General features: G+C 39.1%; 2 protein-coding genes across 2 annotated transcripts in view; one reads left to right on the top strand and one right to left on the bottom strand.

The window, feature by feature from the left end:
- The window catches only part of LOC114321670 (protein AE7), an 89224-nt gene that overhangs the window by 22023 nt on the left and 48628 nt on the right, over nucleotides 1–18573 (top strand). The gene's annotated exons all lie outside the window — the stretch shown is intronic.
- LOC114321692 (uncharacterized) lies at nucleotides 4862–8956 on the bottom strand. The gene is made up of 5 exons (XM_082900430.1): nucleotides 8242–8956; nucleotides 7620–7988; nucleotides 6146–6432; nucleotides 5783–6055; nucleotides 4862–5149 (listed from the first exon to the last, which is right to left on the bottom strand). Exons 1-5 carry the CDS (start codon nucleotides 8954–8956, stop codon nucleotides 4862–4864), a joined length of 1932 nt encoding a protein of 643 aa, XP_082756556.1.

Below are 18573 nucleotides of genomic sequence, written 5' to 3'. Positions count from 1 at the left end.
TAAGATATGAACATCTTTTTGTCGGCACAAATGTTGTGAGTAACACCAGTGTCCACCCACCATTCTTTAGGATTTCAGATACGGTTTGCCTCGGAAACAACTGCAGAAAGATTTATGTCATCTACACAATTGGAAATTTTATTCACTTCGGTCATATTGGCTCGAGCAGGCTTCTTGCTTGTTCTTCTTTTGCTTTTGCCTTTGATACGGCAATCTTTGGCCCGATGTCCCTCTTTGTCACAGATGTATCATTTGCCATTAAACTTGTACTTTTTAGTTTCTCCTCCTTTAGAGCCTTGTGTGGAACTTTCTCCAGAAAACTTCCGTTTCTTGGTTTTTGGAGCATGTTCCATCACATTTGCTTTTGACTCCATTGGATGCTTACCAGCCCTCTTCTCTAAATTGCGGTTGTCCTCCTCAATCCTCAAATGCATAATTAATTCCTCCAAAGTCATTTCTTTGCGCTTGTGTTTGAGGTAGTTCTTGAATTCCTTCCAGCCTTATGGTAATTTTTCAATTAAGGCAGCAACTTGAAATGATTCACTAAGAGACATGCCTTCTACATTTCATGCAGAATGAGTTAGAGATCTTGAACTTGGCTGATTACAGTCTTAGAATCAACCATCACAAAATCCAAGAATTTGCCAACCACAAATTTCTTTGAGCCAGCATCTTCTGTTTTGTACTTTTTCTCCAAAGACTCTCATAGTTCCTTTGTCGTCTTGATAGGGCTGTAGATGTTGTATCATGTGTCGTCAAGTCCGTTCAAGATGTAGTTCTGACAAACGAAATCAGCATGTTTCCCGGCATTGACCGCAGCAACCACTTGCCAGTTGGTTTCATCTTCTTTCAGAATATGAGCATTTTCACCGAGAAAACGAGCCAGGTTCAGAGTAGTAAGATAAAACAGCATGTTTCGCTGCCATCTTTTAAAATCAGTTCCTGAGAACTTCTCTGGCTTCTCACCGTGATTGACTGGCACAGTCACAACAGGAAGGGTTGGACCAATTGCAGCCACCACACTAGTACTTGTTTGACCAGTTTGAGTAACCATAAATTCTAAATTATAAAACAAAACTATAATTAGAATTTTATACTACACAAAAAATTAAACCAAAAGCATAGAATTAAATTTTGTAAAAATAAAAAAAAACAAGAATTGTAACTTTTATTTTTCAATTAATTTGAAAATAAAATAAAATTTTTATTTAAACAAATTAATTCCATACAGAAAATTAAATTTCTGTAATACTTCAATAATTAAAATACTGAAACAAAATTTTAACTAATTAACACTCAGAAATTATTTCTAAAAACCAAAATTAATTTCTGATAAATTTCACAAATAAATATTATGAATTGTTAATAACACCAGTATATTACTAGTAGTTGTCGAAGAAAATAAACAGTATATAATTACTATTTGTCAAACAATATATTACTACTATTTGTTTTTCCAACCAAAATATTATTTTGTAAAATCAATGAAAATAATTTCTATAATAAGAAGAAAGAGAAAAGGAAATAAATGAAAATTTCTGTATAAACAGAATAATTCGAATCTATCTTAAGATTGTTGGAACAATCTTCTGTGTATAATAAATAAGTTGAAACCAAATCAAACAAATAAAATAAATTACTTGCAGAATTTATTTACCGAACCGAATAAATTTAAAAGATCAAGTCGAGTGTGTGACACTCTATCCTTAAGACAAATTCGCCCCACTACGGTGCTTACAAACTAATGGCATCTATCTCTCAGGATACAATGATCTTCACAAATTGTAGTAGCACTCAAAACAATTTGTACGGCGAACCAAACCTGTGTCCTAAACTTTCTGAAATGATTCCTATAAAACTAGTATGTAGAATAATGCAAAGAGAGCAAAATTGGAAGGGAACAGATTTTTTTTTGAGTTTTTCAAGATGTTTTCGGATCTACAAAACTACTGGAATTGGGTCTCTATTTATAGGCAATTTGACAGACCCGAACAGGTTTGATTTTTGAATGAACAGGTGCAAAATAATTTTGAACAGATCTGTTAACTGTAGCAGTTATAAAACTGTCCAAAACTGCTGGGCAGTTTTCCGATCTGTTTGAACATTTTGAACCTGTTGAACCTGCTGGAAAATGGACTGAAACCGGGTACTGTTTGGATAGAAAAAATTGAACGCAAAATTTAAATTAATTTTTCTCGCAAGAATTTTGGAAAAAATTCAAATAAATTTTGTCCAAAAAATTAATATAAGAACCGACCCAACCCACACCCGTGCCCGACACGGCTCGGCCGGACGGACGGCAGTGGTGGCGTGTACGTGTGTAGTGGTTTGAGCCAAATTGTTGCCACTTAGAACTTACATACATACATAAGTTCTCTTAAGTTTCCAATATGTGAGACAAGCCTTACAAGGAAACCCACATTAAATTCTTTAATTGTCCATTTCACGAACATGAAAATGACGTCAAATTCCTATTCACTCATAAATGGTTTTGACGAACCGTCTTCACCGTGTAACTTACCATGCGGCAAGGAACACGTCACCTCTTTGGACCCATCCCAAAAGACACATTCTTTAAAAAAAACTTCACTTTTAGAGGCGCATTATTTAAAAGACTGAATAACTATTCCTACCTTGGAGTTTTTTTCCACGAGCTAGAAGATGAAGAAAAAGACAGACATTGTGCATTATTTTTTATTTTTTTTTTCCGTTTAAAGGGATAGAGTCTTACATGGGCGATATCAAGTAGCGGAGCTCAGAAGAGGCACCATTGAGTTGAAATCGTAACAAAAATTGTAATCCAACTTAATCTACTTTTTTTATTATTATTTGATAGTAGGACTAAAAATTAGAGAGAGAGAGAGAGAGAGAGAGAGGATAAGGAGTGAGGAGTGGAACCCATTCCACGTCATTAAGGTGAATTAGAAGTGCTCAATTAGAGTTCCTCAATTAGAGTTCCCAAGCATTTTTCATACAATTAGTGTGACGCAATTACTTTTATTGTTAATAATTTAATTTTATGTATGATGATCATCACGATTTAAAAAATAATCGCATGCCCTCATGAAATATGAGAACAAATTTTTAATCAAGATGCACACACAAAAGGAAGGTGAATAAATAATATACAGTGGTTTCTATATATCACCTTTTTTTTCACTGTTATGAATAATTGAATTACATGACAATATTTTATTAGTTGTCATTAATTGTGTAATAATTATTTGTAATCAAATGAATCAATTATGAGTTCATATAAGAGGTGGTATAAAACAATGACAAAAAAATTGTGACATATAACATTTCTTAAATATAAGATTTATAAGAATTTTTTTAGTATAATTAAACATTTAAAGTGACAAATTAAACAAATTTTTTGAAAAAAAAAAAAGGTAGAGAAAATAGTGATATATAATTTTCAAAAAATTACTTGAAAGGATTGAATTGAAATATATTTTTTTGTTAGAGGCAAAAGTATAATTTTGGAAAAGTTGAGGGGGGACCACGTGACCCCGGCCTCACGTGCCTCCGCCCCTGGCAATACCGACGACCTGTGGATTTTATTTTTGTTTTTTTTAATTTTTTTAGATTGGTTTTGAGTTTTCATATTTTAAAAAAAATTATGAATTTTCTTACATTTTGATACACAAGTGAGATGGGCATGATCTATGAGCCAATGTGGAAAGTGAGATTTCATACTCAGTTTAGACTTTGATTTCCTTCTCTCAGTTAAAGCATCACCTGAGAATGAAGGATTACAGATGTATACATAATGAATGTAAGCTTGAATTTTAAAAATTAATTCAAACGGCTTATGACCCAATAAACGTAAGGCCATCAATACTAAATGACCAGAATAGAGACCCTCTACAAAAGGGTAGATGAGAGGCATAAGATGAGCAACATACAAAAACTCTAAAACTCTCCTTTCATTCCCTCTCTCTCAATTCATGCTACTAACTCAGGCAGAGTTTTTGACTAGCATCACATTGGTGCCTACTCAAGACTCATATCTTCTCTTTGTAGGTTTGTCGGATCAAGTCCGGATCATATAAATCTGATCATCATCAACTCTTGAAGGTATGGGTCTTTTCCCAAAAGGATGCAGGTTTAGAATGGGTCAAATCTTAATTTAAATATAGCCCTCATTTCAACCCCACCCCTCAATTTAACTAGACAAATCTTAATATTTATATCACTTGGGGTTAGTTATATGAATCTTTACTCTCTAATAAGCTTTATGCAGACACTCGTAAACTAAGGTTGGAGATAAATATTGACTCACTTGGTCCCTAGACCCATGACTAGATAGTTCTGTAACTTCTCATTCACCAAAATTGATAAAAGAAGGGAGCTTTAGAGATAAAACAACAAACCTGGTCCGACTAAAATATGTGGTGTAACTGTCCACTAAACTCTTCAAATATTCATATTTAAATTCCAAATGGGGTCTCTTGTTTTTTCATATCCCCTACTATTAGAAGTTAGAAGTTAGTCCTCTTGAAAGCATATTTGAATAAAAATTCACATCCAAAAGCCAGTGAGCATACTTTGGTGTTGTGGTCTTCTCAACTCTTCAATAAATAATGTTTTTGAATTTATTTAAACTGTTGTTGAATCATACGGTGTAAACAGAAGTTGCACCAAACATATCAACACATAATCTCAAAATAAAATTGATTAGAAGAAGTCCCATTAAAGCTTATCAAACAAGTAATAAAAGTTTACAATTATGTTCTACAAGTATCTCTGAATTTTCTCACAAATGAGATGAATAACACAAACCAAAGCAGAAAGCTACAACGATGATCTCATCATCTTGTTTATTACATCTCTCTTTTTCTGAGATAAACAGCTCTAATCACTTGCAGTTCCACGAGAGCATCACTAATTTATTCACACTCTCACTTTGTAAATCTGCAGAACACATAACTCCAATTTGAAGGATACGTTCCAAGCACTTCACTGTCCTAACAACATTGCCTCTGCTGCTTCCACTAGTCTTATTTGATTCATTTGGCCATTCTGATATCAGTGAAGGATCAACAATGTCCATGACCTGGTCAACAGCAGCCATCTTAACAATGGTTATGGAGGTTGAAATTGTCTGTAAATATGTTGTCTGTTGGTCTTTTCCCTTTAAACATCTCTAGTAAAACAATCCCATAACTGTACATGTCACCTTTTATTGACATTTCCCCACCTATAGCATATTCTGCAAGTAGAAACAATCGAACATAGTTTGTTTGACATTATTTCTGTTTTCATAGTTTTCATTTTCCATGGTTTTGAAAACAAAAACAATGAAAAATTCAACAATACTTTAAGAAATAAATTTAACATACTCTGCTCACTCATAGGGATTCGGACCCCCAATTGTTTTCATATCATATCCATTCTATTTTTAAATATTTGTCAATAAACAGGTTTGTAAAGTTCATAAACAACTTTTTAGAGTTGCCCAAAAAGTCTATTATTTTGAGAAATTTTTTCCAAAAATAATTTTAAGAAACAATTTACAAACTATACCTAACAGGACAACGCACTGTTTGAATCTTGGATTTGATTAGGATTTTGTTGAGAGAAGGAAAAGGGGAAGGAACACACCCTAGTGTAAAGCATAATTAGAATGAGAACTTTAACAAAAGAACAACAAAATAGATAAAACTACCTGGAGCAATATATTCAATTGTTCCTCTAATTCTACTTGAAGTACTTTTGTGTCTATGAGTGGATGCACCTGTCTTGTTTAGACAAATTCTTGCCAACCAAAATCACTTACTCGGGTGGAGAGATCATCATCAAGAAGAACATTGCTCGGTTTCAAGTTGCAATGAATGATAGGTGTTTCACAATGGTTGTGAAGATAATCCAATGCAGAGGCTACATCAATAGCAATATTGAGCCTTTGAACAAGATTCAAGTTCCTGGAGCCCTCCTGGTTCAGTGAACTCGAATGTAACCAGCTCTCAAGACTCCCATTGGATATGAATTCAAAGACCAAAGCCTTGAACTCATTGCCTTCGAAGTCTATGCTTGAGCAAGCAGTAATTATCTTAACGACATTTCGATGTTAGATGTTCCTCAATGCTTCACATTCTGCCAAGAAACTCTTGCTGGCTCCCCTTACTTGAAGATTGAGTACCTTGACAGCAATTGCTCTTATGGTTTCACAATTGAGAATCCCTTTGTGCACAGAACCGTAGCTTCCCTTGCCGATCAAATTTCTTGAGGAGAATCCTTCAGTTGCCTGAAGAAGTTCTGCATAAGAAATATTTGGATGTTGGTTTACAAGTGACAAGGTTGAAGCAATTTTCTCTTTCAACCCTGTATGAAAGGGTTCAAGAATGTTGTTGGAAAATTCGAAGATCTTTGACGAAAACTTGAATTTTCTAGAAATGATGAGAGGCTTAGATTCTTCAACAATCACAACTAACAGCACAATAGTAAAGAGTTGATGGAGATAAGAGATTAGGTGAAGAAGAAGACAAAGTAGTTAGAGAGAGAATAATGGCAAGGCTCTCCCATGGATCTCCCATGTTCACTCTCAAGGTTGATAATGGAGAAGGAAAATTAGTTTTTTCCCAAGAGTTATCTCTCCAAAATCCATCCATTGTAAAGCTATGGGTGGGTGCTATTTATAGGCAACTCATGATGTAGGATGGAGCCCATGCGCAAGGCACATGGGAAATATTCTCTCTAACCACCTTGTCCGAGGAGGTGACCTCTCCGAGGATGAGGAAAACCCTCGAAGAGGAGATCAACCTCTCAGCAAACCCTTCTTCTTAGCCACACCTAACCAATGATCCCCAATCATCCCAAAGGGTAGTCCCAAAGGACGCCCTGCCGCAGAAGGGTCAGGGGTAGTTCAAGAGAACGCCTTGCCGCAAATATTGCCGAGTCTTAGGGACCCCCTAGATCGTGCCACCTCGACCTAGGTATAGGCTAGTTTAATCGAAGGGTGAATTTATCTCCACTTACCGTCCTCGGGATTGGGCCCTTTGTTCGGAATCCGTCACGCCCATGGTTCTGGTGCGTAGATCCCGAAAAGCTCTGAGCCTGCAAGTGTTCTGGGACTCATTAACGGAGCGACTTCTAGATTGCATTTGAATCCATTCGAAGCCAAGTGCTTCGGATCTCTAGATTCGTAGATCTAAATCCTTTCGAGTCCAAGCTCAAATAGGTCTCTAGGTTTGTGGTTCCGAACCCTTACAAGACTAAGCCAATACCTCGGAGAATGGATCTCCTCCTGAGGGTTTCATTTCTTTTGAAAACAACGGTTAACCTCCTCGAATGCCCGTATGATCTGAGCCTCCTCGGATGGGCTTGCTGGACTCTCTTTAGAGATATATGCTTGATGGGTCTTCCTCGGCCTAATTTGTTGGTTTTCTTATGGGCACGCTTAATAGAATTCACTTGGGCCTATTTTGGCAACAATTTCTCCAAGCTCACTAATTTTTGGACTTTCTGATTGGGCTTCGATTGGGCCTAATTAATTAGTGGGCTCAAGTTAACCCCTCTTACAAACCCTTTGTTCCAATACATTTTGGCACAAATGCATGCTAGCCGCAAAATGATGCAGACAAGAACACTAATTGCAATACTTAGCACAATATTACGGAAATGCTTTCCTTGTTTCTTTGAAATTTTTGTGGGACATGCAAGCAATTGCAATGCTTTATTTCCTCCACAAAGCTTGCTATTTCCCGCAATTGAGAATGCACTGATATTGCTAAACACTCCTTTGCTTGGAACTTCACCCATAAACTTATTGTAGGAAAGGTTGAGATATTGAAGCCAAAAGAACTCGCCTAGAAAAATTGGAATCTTGCCAGACAAATTACTATTTGAAAGATCTAGTTCTTGAATGCCTCTTAATTGTTTGAAAGATGGTGGAATGGTACCTTCGAAACGATTACCCTCCATGTAAAGAAATTCCAAAACTAGACAATCACCAAGAGTGCTTGGAATGTTTCCTCGTTGGTTTTCTAAAACATCGAATTGCCCAAGATATGTCTTATTACCCACTTATGATGGCAGTGGTCCTGTTAAGAAATTTTGGGTACGAGGAGACCTAGAGTGAATGAACTCAGTCCAACTATTTGATTGGGTATCATACCGCTAAGGTGATTCTGTGAAAGATCCAGTCCTTGTATATTTATGCAATTACCAGAGAAATTGGAATACTTCCTTCTAGCATATTTTTTTGCGAGGAAAGAAGAATTAGTTTTGACATGTTACCGAAAAAGTTTGGAATCTTCCCCGAGATTTTGTTTACATGCATATGGAGCCCTTGCAACATGATAAGTTTTCCCATGGAATTGGGAATGCTGCCAGTGAGCTGGTTTTCATAGAGTGCAAGCAGCTCCAAGTTGACAAGGTTCCCAATAGCGGGAGGCATGCTTCCTGATATGTACTTCTGATCCAACCTAAGTCTTATGAGCTTGGTGGAGAGATTTGCAATCAAAGTGGGCAATACAACCCCAAGCTGATTAGCATGCAAACGCCGCACACTTAGATTGGAGCAATTGGTCAAGGAGGTGAGGAACTGCAAGTCATTGGATTTTGCAGTGCCAAGAGTATTAGCCCCAAAATTTAAAAGCTCAAGTTGTTTAAGTTCACCCAAATTCTGTGGTATGCCCCCTGTCAAAGCATTTGAGCCAAGATCAATCACTCCAAGACGTGAAGCATTAACCAGAGATGCAGGTATGGTCCCAGAGAATTGGTTTTCTCCCATGTAAATCCTTTCAAGTTTTTGAAGAGTGAGACCTAGGTTAGAGGACAAGCTTCCATGCAATTGGTTTGAGACTAGAGCTAATATGTTGATTGATGAAATGTTGAGAATAGCAAAAGGGATCATACTGGTCAACTTGTTTTCAGACAACTGAAGCTCTTCCAAGTTTGAGAGCTTTCCAAGTTCAACAGGAGTTTGGCCTTCTAAATTGCTGTTTGACATATTAAAAAAATGCAGAGCAGAGATGTTCCCAAGTGTAGGTGGGATTGTTCCAAAAAAGTGATTCAGGGATAGGACTAATTCATAAAGTTTTGGCAGAGAGCCAAGTTGAGTTGGAACCTTCCCTCCAAGATTGTTATTAATTAAATTGATGACTCTAAGGTTGGAACAATGTGTGACATTAACAGGAAATTCTCCCTCGAAAGAGTTGTTTCCAAGAATAAGATAACGTATTCGAAACAAGCGACCAACAACCTCTTGGGGGATCACCCCATGGAAGCTGTTGTTCTTGAGGTTGATCACCCGAAGGAAGGTAAGGTTTCCTATGTGAGGAGACAAGGAACCTACTAATTTTAGTGATGAAAGGTTTAGTGCACTTGCTCTCTGATGATGCCTATGACTGCAAGTAACTCCTTGCCATTTGCAGAAATTGAGAGAACTGTTCCATGAGCTAAAGACCCTAAAAGGATCTTTAGCAAAGCTTGCATGTCTGTCTCATTTGTGAAACCAAAAGTGGGAACAAAGCTCATGTAAAAGAGAAGAATGAAAGAAAAAATGAGGAAGCAACAACAACTTAGTGGCCTGAAAAGCATGGTGTTATGTTCCATTTGGTGTTTTAGAAGAAGAATGGTGAAGGAGATGAATGAAGGGTTCAAGTTATATATCCAAAATTCATAACAAACCTAGCTTACTTTGGGAGAATTCATTGGATCAAGTCCGTCCATTAACATTGACTCTTCTCCTCCTCCTTCCACTTACTTGGAAATATTTAAAAATGAAATTTCTCCAACAATCTTCTTAGGCTTCTAAACTTAAATTTTGATTTCTTCCAAAATACTGAAAGAAAATTCCTTTTCCCTAAAATTAGGAAACAATATCACACTTTTCATATTTGATCATAGTTCCATTCACTTGTTTAAAATTGATAAGGGCAATTAAGTAAAAAATCAGAATATTTTTCAAACTTTTTTACCCTAATCAAATCCATGCCAAAAAAATAAATTTTCAATTGTTGTTTGTGCAATCTTATGGTGATTGAAAACTCACTAATTTTTCGTACAAGTGACTTAATTATAATCATATTTCCATCCTTTTTTTATTTATTGGCAACCATATTTCCATCATACATGTCTTTTATCACATCCATATATCTTTTTTATCACCTTTTTTTTTTATTTATAAACACCCATAATATTGAATCTCTAAGCACCCTATCTAGGCTTTTAATAGGTATACTGTCACGACCCCAACCCGCCCCTAGTAGGATGGTGCCGTGATGGCCAGTAATCCGAGATTACCGAAGGCCAACTTTCAAAATTCACACACAATCAGAGTATTACATATGGGGCTAACTAGTGCGGAAGCAATAATTTACAGATACAAGTGGTCCATAAGAGCAGTGCATAAGTCAAATGGAATAGCATACATCTTTACACGGCTTTACAACTCGAATACAATTAAAGTAAGGTCCAAAATACATATTACATTTTAACCAAAGGGCTTCACAAGCCGACATAAACAAAATGCACGAACTGCAGGTCAAGGAACATAGTCTGCCAGATTGCCGACATCCTCGTTGCCGACATAACATACATACAAAACACACATCTTGATCAAAAGGCTTCTCAAGCCGATGTATACGAAATACAAATATTACAAGTCGAGAAGTATGATTTTCAAGACTGCCGACATAATTACAAGTCAAACCGGCATGACAAAAATCCAAAACAAGCTCGCGAATCACATCTAGGCATCACCGCCTTCTTGCTCATCACCTACATATATATATAGAGGGTGAGCTTGGATACTTAGTGAATGGTATAAATAATAAAGGGTTTGCATGAATAATAGCCGAAGTCCTTTCAAAACAATGCATGTCAAAACTTTATATAACAAGGGATGGACCTCGTCCATCTAACAAATCTTCAAAGATCTAAGGGATGCTTACTAGCATCAACATATTACAAATCATGACATTCCGGACAAACAGACCCACGCGGTAAACCGTCAGTGGCAAAACAAAACAAAGCAAGGGAGATATCTCAAACAAGGGTGCTACAAAAGTTTAGAGTCCTCTAGCACAAAGGACCTATGTTACAAAGGCCCGTAGCCTCCTAACACGAGAACACTGCGAAAGTTTAGAGTCCTCCAGCATAAGGGACTTCCAAAACAAGATGTGCTGCGAAAGTTTAGAGTCCTCCAGCACAAGGGACTTTCAAAACAAGATGTGCTGCGAAAGTTTAGAGTCCTCCAGCACAAGGGACGTTCCGAGGAGATCATAAAAACAAGATAATGCTTGATATACAAAGTAGGGACAATCATTCATGCTTAACAAATACTTTTCAAAACAAAGCAAAGCAAAATTCATCAAAACATTGATAACATAGCTTTATTAAAAATACCACTCACATAGTTCTTCGAACGTCGGGGTAAAGGCAAGTCCCAGTCCTACAAACACATGGCAAAGTCTATTGAATGCACTTCTCAAAACAAGTCTTGCATGCATGCAAATGACCTCGGCATTCTTCAAAAACTAAGTCAAATCAATCAAAACTCAGTTTCCTATCTCTGGAAAACATGCTGGGCAACTACCAGGTCTAGGCCAAGGTCCCACACCCCCTTGCCGAGGTGTGGCCTCGATGGCCACAGTCAAAGAAATAAAGTCGGAAAAATCTGGGTTTCCCTCTCTTGAAGAACATGACGAACATGAAGAACATGAACATGAGGAAGATGAATGCAAAGATTAAAACTTGCTATTACAAAATCTGAGATTTCATGCTAAGAATCCGAAATCATGGACCTGGGTACCCATATTCAAAGATCTTGAGAGAACAAACACAAAAACATGGTTCTAGATGCAAACTTTCATATCAAACGAGGCTTTTCTTCAAGAACACATGAAAACCATTTTCTCTTTCTAAAATCAACTTTAAATCAATGCATGACGTGCAGAACAAGTTTGATCGTGCAATGCAGCTAGATGATCAATAAGAACAACAAGAGTAGGTTAAGATTCTAACCTCAAAACACGAATCTAACGGTTCAAGCTCCAACGATCAAGCTTGAAAGTTCTCTCTTTCACTCAAAACTTCTCCTTCTCCTTCCTAGAGCCTCTCTCTCTAAAAGACAAGATTTGATACCAAATGATATGTTTTCTCGACAGTCACTGACTTAACCCTCTGCTGGGACACGTGGCATCGGTTGATTGGCTCTAATCAAAAAGGTGACTGACTCGACAAGACAACACCATGACAAAGTGTGTTCAACAAGCTAGATGGCAAGAGCACTCCGGCAAGTGATGATCTCGGCTAAGGGCAAAGCTTCGGCAAGTAGGGTAACAATGACATCGGCTTGGAAGGACAAGACTTGACTAAGTTGTGCCACACCTTGGCCTAGATGTGCCACACCTCGGTCTAGGTCATGCCAATCCAGGAACAAAAATCACTTAGGTGCAAGGACAACATCTCGGCCTAGATAATACACATCTCGGCCTTGGTGCTGTACACCTCGACTAGATAGTGACATCTCGGCCAATATGTCAGGGCGAAGATGGAGGTCAATCAAAATGATTCCAAGATAGTTCTAAGTGTGGAAAGGTTCCAAGGTGTCTAGGCTTAAGATGACCTCGGCGACACACCAGGCAAGAACAAGCATGCAAGCAACACTCAATCAAAACAAGACAAGATTTGCAAATGCGCATAACAAAACAAGACCATACATAAATGTGTGCAAGTATGACTAAGTTGAAGTGAGGGTTGTTACATCCTACCCCTCGTAAAGAAGTTTGGTCCCCAAACTTGAGTTACCTTGTTCCAAAAACAATTCTGGATGTCGGAATTTCATTTCCTCTTCCATTTCCCATGTAGCATCCTCACCGTAATGCTCCTTCCATTCAACCTTCACCATTGGTATCGACTTACTTCTCAACTGTTTCACCTGCCTATCGACAATCCGTATCGACTTCTCTTCGTAGCCTAAATCTTCATTGATTACAATCCCGAAATAGTCGATCACATGTAGTGGATCTCGAATATACTTCCTCAAAATCGAAACATGAAACACATTATGGACTTGGCTCAATCCTGGCGGCAAAGCAAGTCTGTAGGCAGCGAGGTTAACCTTCTCAAGAACTTCAAAAGGCTTGATGTAACGGGGTGTTAACTTACCCTTCTTCCCGAATCTTGTAACTGCTTTCATCGGCGAAATCTTTAGGAACACATGGTCCCCGACTTCAAATTCCAACTCTCTTCTTCTCTGGTCAGCATAACTCTTCTGTCGACTCTGTGCGGTCTTGATTCTTTGCTGAACGAGGTTAATCTTCTCGGTTGTTACTTGAATTAACTCGGGACCAAGCAGAGCTTTGTCTCCTACCTCGGTCCAACATATCGGCGACCTGCACTTCCTTCCATACAACGCTTCATACGGCGCCATGCCAATGCTAGCTTGATAACTATTGTTGTAGGTAAATTCCACCAATGGCAAATGTACTCCCCAACTTCCCTGGAGGTCCAATACACATAGTCTAAGAATATCTTCAAGTGTTTGAATCGTTCTCTCTGTTTGTCCATCAGTCTGGGGATGAAAAGCTGTGCTAAACCTCAACTCGGCCCCTAAAGCTCTTTGTAGGCTCTGCCAAAATCTGGAAACCAACTTCGGATCTCGGTCCGACACAATTGACATCGGCACCCCATGAAGTCTAACAATCTCATTCACATACAACAAAGCAAGTTTATCGGCGTTGAAGGTGGTCTTAACGGGCAAGAAGTGTGCTGACTTAGTTAGTCTATCCACGATAACCCAAATCGAATCCATACCCTTTTGTGTTTTCGGCAAATCAACCACAAAGTCCATGGAGATGTGCTCCCATTTCCACTCAGGAATCGGTAAAGGTTGAAGAAGTCCTGCTGGCCTCTGATGTTCTGCTTTCACTTGTTGACAATAAAGACACTGCAACACGAACTCGGCTATTTCTCCTTTCATATTCGGCCACCAAAACGCCTGCTTCACATCCTGATACATCTTAGTGTTCCCTGGGTGAACAGCAAACTTGGAACCATGAGCCTCCTGCAAAATTTTTCTTTTCAACTCTGGGATGTCGGCCACACACAATCTTCCTTCAAACTTGAGCACTTGATTTTCTATGGTGTACCCTGATCTCGACTTTGTGATAATCTCATCGGTTACCTTCTTGAAGAATTCATCCTCCATCTGTCTTGCCTTTACTTCCTCAACAATAGTTGGCTCCACTACGATCGTGGTTAGACAAGCCAAATTTCCAACCATCTTTCTGCTCAAAGCGTCGGCTACGGTGTTAGCTTTACCTGGATGATATTGAATCTGCATATCGTAGTCTTTCAACAACTCAAGTCATCTTCTCTGCCTCATATTCAATTCCTTCTGAGTGAACAAGTACTTTAAACTTTTATGATATGTAAAAACCTGACAAGAAGCTCCATACAAGTAGTGGCGCCAAATCTTCAAAGCAAATACCACGGCTGCTAATTCTAAATCATGGATGGGATAGTTCTTTTCATGTGGCTTCAATTGACGAGAGGCATATGCTATGACCTTACCTTTTTGCATTAATACACAACCCAGACCCTTATGCGAAGCATCACTATAAACATGAAACTCTTCATTACCTGATGGTAGTACAAGAACTGGTGTTGCGACTAACCTCGTCTTCAACTCCTGGAAGGCTGCTTCCCTACCTTAGTCCATTCGTAAGCCGCTCCCTTCTTAGTCAATTGTGTCAACGGAATTGCAATCCTTGAGAAATCCTTCACGAATTTTCTGTAATAACCTGCCAATCCCAGAAAACTACGAACCTCGGACACATTAGTCGGCCTCGGCCAATTCACAATGGCTTCAATTTTACTAGGATCGACCGAAATACCATCTTCATCAATCACATGACCCAAAAATGAAATAGTGGAAAGCCAAAACTCACACTTGTTAAACTTAGCATACAATTTCTGATCCCTCAAGGTCTGTAAGGTAAGTCTCAAATGATCCTTGTGTTCAGTTTTACTCTTAGAGTAGATCAATATATCATCAATGAAGACAACCACAAACTCATCTAGATATGGCTTAAAGACTCTGTTCATCAAATCCATAAATGTTGTAGGGGCATTGGTCACTCCAAAAGGCATTACTAAAAACTCGTAGTGGCCATACCTTGTCCGAAAAGCGGTCTTCTCCACATCCTCGGCTTTGACTTTAAGCTGATGGTAGCCCGACCTAAGGTCAATTTTGGAAAAGACTCGTGGTCCTTGCAACTGATCAAACAAGTCATCTATCCTCGGCAACGGGTACTTATTCTTAATGGTTACCTTATTCAGTTCCCGGTAATCAATACAAAGATGAAGTGTACCATCCTTCTTCTTAACAAACAAGACGGGTGCTCCCCACGGTGAAGTGCTCGGCCTGATAAAACCCTTATCTAGCAACTCTTGCAGTTGAAGTTTCAATTCCTTAAGCTCGGCGGGGGCCATCCTATAGGGTGTCTAAGAGATGGGCTGGGTTCCCGACATGATGTCGACAGTAAATTCTACCTTTCTATCGACCAAATGACCAGGCAAATCGTTTGGAAAGACGTCGGGGAATTCATTAACAACTAGGACGTCGGCTAACTCAACACTTCCATTCAAATTACTTAATATACTACACAGATAACCTTGACACCCTTTTTGGATCAACCTATAGGCTTTCATGGACGAGATTAAGTAAGGTGGGGATACTACTCCTTTACCCTGAAACATGACCTCGGCTAGGTTTGGGGGCTTTAACGTGACACTCTTAGAAACACAATTTATGGATGCGTGATTTGCTACTAACCAATCCATCCCCAATATAATATCAAAATGAGTTATGTCCAATGGCATTAAATCAGCTAACAATTCAACATTCCCAATCACAACAACACATGCTCGATAGATGGATGCAACATTCATAAATCTCCCAGATGGAGTAGATACAGATAACACATAATCAAGGGGTTCTAGTTTTCTATTAATCTTCTCGGCAAACTTAGCAGAAATGAATGAATGCGTAGAACCCGAATCAATCAATACATATGCATTTTGAGAGCAAATTGGGAGTATACCTAACACCACTGTCTCGGCATTCTGAGTGTCTCCTGGTACCAGTGCAAAAACTCTGCCTTGCCTCATCGGTCCCTTCCCAACGTTACCTTTCTGTACGGAACTCGAGGTATTCTCATCTTTCTTACCATCATCAGCTCTTGTTTTTGGACAGTCCCTCACAAAATGGCCTATTTCACCACACTCATAACAAGCACCAGACGCCCGACGACAAACCCCGAAATGTGGCTTCCCACAACTTGAACATGTCGGCTTAGTTCCACTTGAACTGGCAACATTCGCTTTCTTCTTGGTACCAAGTTGTGCTCGGCGATTATCATAACTCTGTTTCTTCCTCTGGCTCTTTCCCGAACTCTGATATCTGTTCAAGTTAGCTTCGGCCAGAATGGCTTTGTCCAGTACTCCGGCGTAAGTCGGCATGTTGAGCATGTTAACTCGGTCTTGTATCGGTCCACGCAGTCCACTTTCAAACTTCCTAGCCTTCATATATTCATCGTTGATCATGTGGGGCGCATACCTTGCCAATTCGGTAAAGGCACGGTCATATTCAGCTACTGTTCTATTACCTTGTGTCAAAGTCTGAAATTCGGTGGCCTTGCGATCTCGAACACTTAAGGGGAAATGCTTGGTGTAAAACAACTCCAAAAATTGGGTCCAGGTCAAGTCTGGATTGCTTTCTCGAACCATCATCCACCATGTGCGAGCGTCATCATCCAGTGTAAAGGCTGTTAATGTCACCTTCTGGGTGTCAGTGCTGGGAAAGATCTCGAACAGCTTCTCCATTTCCAAAACCCACGCTTCGGCCTTCATCGGCTCTATACCCCCTTGGAATCTCGGTGGCTTCATTTTCTTGAACTCCCTGATCAACGCTATTGTGTCGTCCCCATATAAGGCTGGTTGTGGGAGTACTTGTGGTACTGGAGAAGGTGGAGGTGGAACTGCATTTCGGCCGTTCGTCGGCTCGGCCTGAGTCGATGTAGCACTAGTGTACTGTTGTCTTGTCTGCCTTAACTCGCAGGCCAAACCTTCGACTAACCTTTCCAGCCTGTCCAATCTGTCCTCAGACTGATCTCGGCCAACTGGAGGTCTACCTCTCCTCATGATGCTATGAGTATGCAAAATGTGACTTTAAAACAAAATGAGCAAATAAACACGTAGGCAAGTAACAATTAAGCATGCCGAGACGATGCACACCTTGTTCACATAGCAAGCAATATGATGCAATCCTAACATTCTTCTAAGGGAAAATCCTAGGCTCTTTAGAACTCAAAGTGTGTAAATAACGTATACTAAGGAACTTGTGCTCTGATACCATTCTGTCACGACCCCAACCCGCCCCTAGTAGGATGGTGCCATGATGGCCAGTAATCCGAGATTACCGAAGGCCAACTTTCAAAATTCACACACAATCAGAGTATTACATATGGGGCTAACCAGTGCGGAAGCAATAATTTACAGATACAAGTGGTCCATAAGAGCAGTGCATAAGTCAAATGGAATGGCATACATCTTTACACGGCTTTACAACTCGAATACAATTGAAGTAAGGTCCAAAATACATATTACATTTTAACCAAAGGGCTTCACAAGCCGACATAAACAAAATGCACGAACTGCAGGTCAAGGAACATAGTCTGCCAGATTGCCGACATCCTCGTTGCCAACGTAACATACATACAAAACACACATCTTGATCAAAAGGCTTCTCAAGCCGACGCATACGAAATACAGATATTACAAGTCGAGAAGTATGATTTTCAAGACTGCCGACATAATTACAAGTCAAACCGGCATGACAAAAATCCAAAACAAGCTCGCGAATCACATCTAGGCGTCACCGCCTTCTTGCTCATCACCTACATATATATATAGAGGGTGAGCTTGGATACTCAGTGAATGGTATAAATAATAAAGGGTTTGCATGAATAATAGCCGAAGTCCTTTCAAAACAATGCATGTCAAAACTTGATATAACAAGGGATGGACCTCATCCATCTAACAAATCTTCAAAGCTCTAAGGGATGCTTACTAGCATCAACATATTACAAATCATGACATTCCGGACAAACAGACCCACGCGGTAAACCGTCAGTGGCAAAACAAAACAAAGCAAGGGAGATATCTCAAATAAGGGTGCTATAAAAGTTTAGAGTCCTCTAGCACAAAGGACCTATGTTACAAAGGCCCGTAGCCTCCTAACACGAGAGCACTGCGAAAGTTTAGAGTCCTCCAGCACAAGGGACTTCCAAAACAAGATGTGCTGCGAAAGTTTAGAGTCCTCCAGTACAAGGGACTTTCAAAACAAGATGTGCTGCGAAAGTTTAGAGTCCTCCAGCACAAGGGACTTTCCGAGGAGATCATCAAAACAAGATAATGCTTGATATACAAAGTAGGGACAATCATTCATGCTTAACAAATACTTTTCAAAACAAAGCAAAGCAAAGTTCATCAAAACATTGATAACATAACTTTATTAAAAATACCACTCATATAGTTCTTCGAACGTCGGGGTAAAGG

Source organism: Camellia sinensis, chromosome 13 (assembly GCF_055761805.1).
Source record: "Camellia sinensis isolate YWXY chromosome 13, ASM5576180v1, whole genome shotgun sequence".
In the NCBI taxonomy this organism is placed as follows: Eukaryota; Viridiplantae; Streptophyta; class Magnoliopsida; order Ericales; family Theaceae; genus Camellia; species Camellia sinensis.
This window is presented reverse-complemented; position numbering and strand designations above follow the sequence as displayed.

What these genes read in the sequence shown, in the direction of transcription:
- LOC114321692 (XM_082900430.1), bottom strand. Translation starts at nt 8,956, where the DNA reads ATGTCAAACAGCAATTTAGAAGGCCAAACTCCTGTTGAACTTGGAAAG. An exon ending in GAAGATTCCAAACTTTTTCG is followed by an intron (nt 7,989 to 8,241) that starts GTAACATGTCAA and finishes TCGATGTTTTAG; the next exon opens with AAAACCAACGAGGAAACATT. An exon ending in GAAACAAGGAAAGCATTTCC is followed by an intron (nt 6,433 to 7,619) that starts GTAATATTGTGC and finishes TTGTGCTGTTAG; the next exon opens with TTGTGATTGTTGAAGAATCT.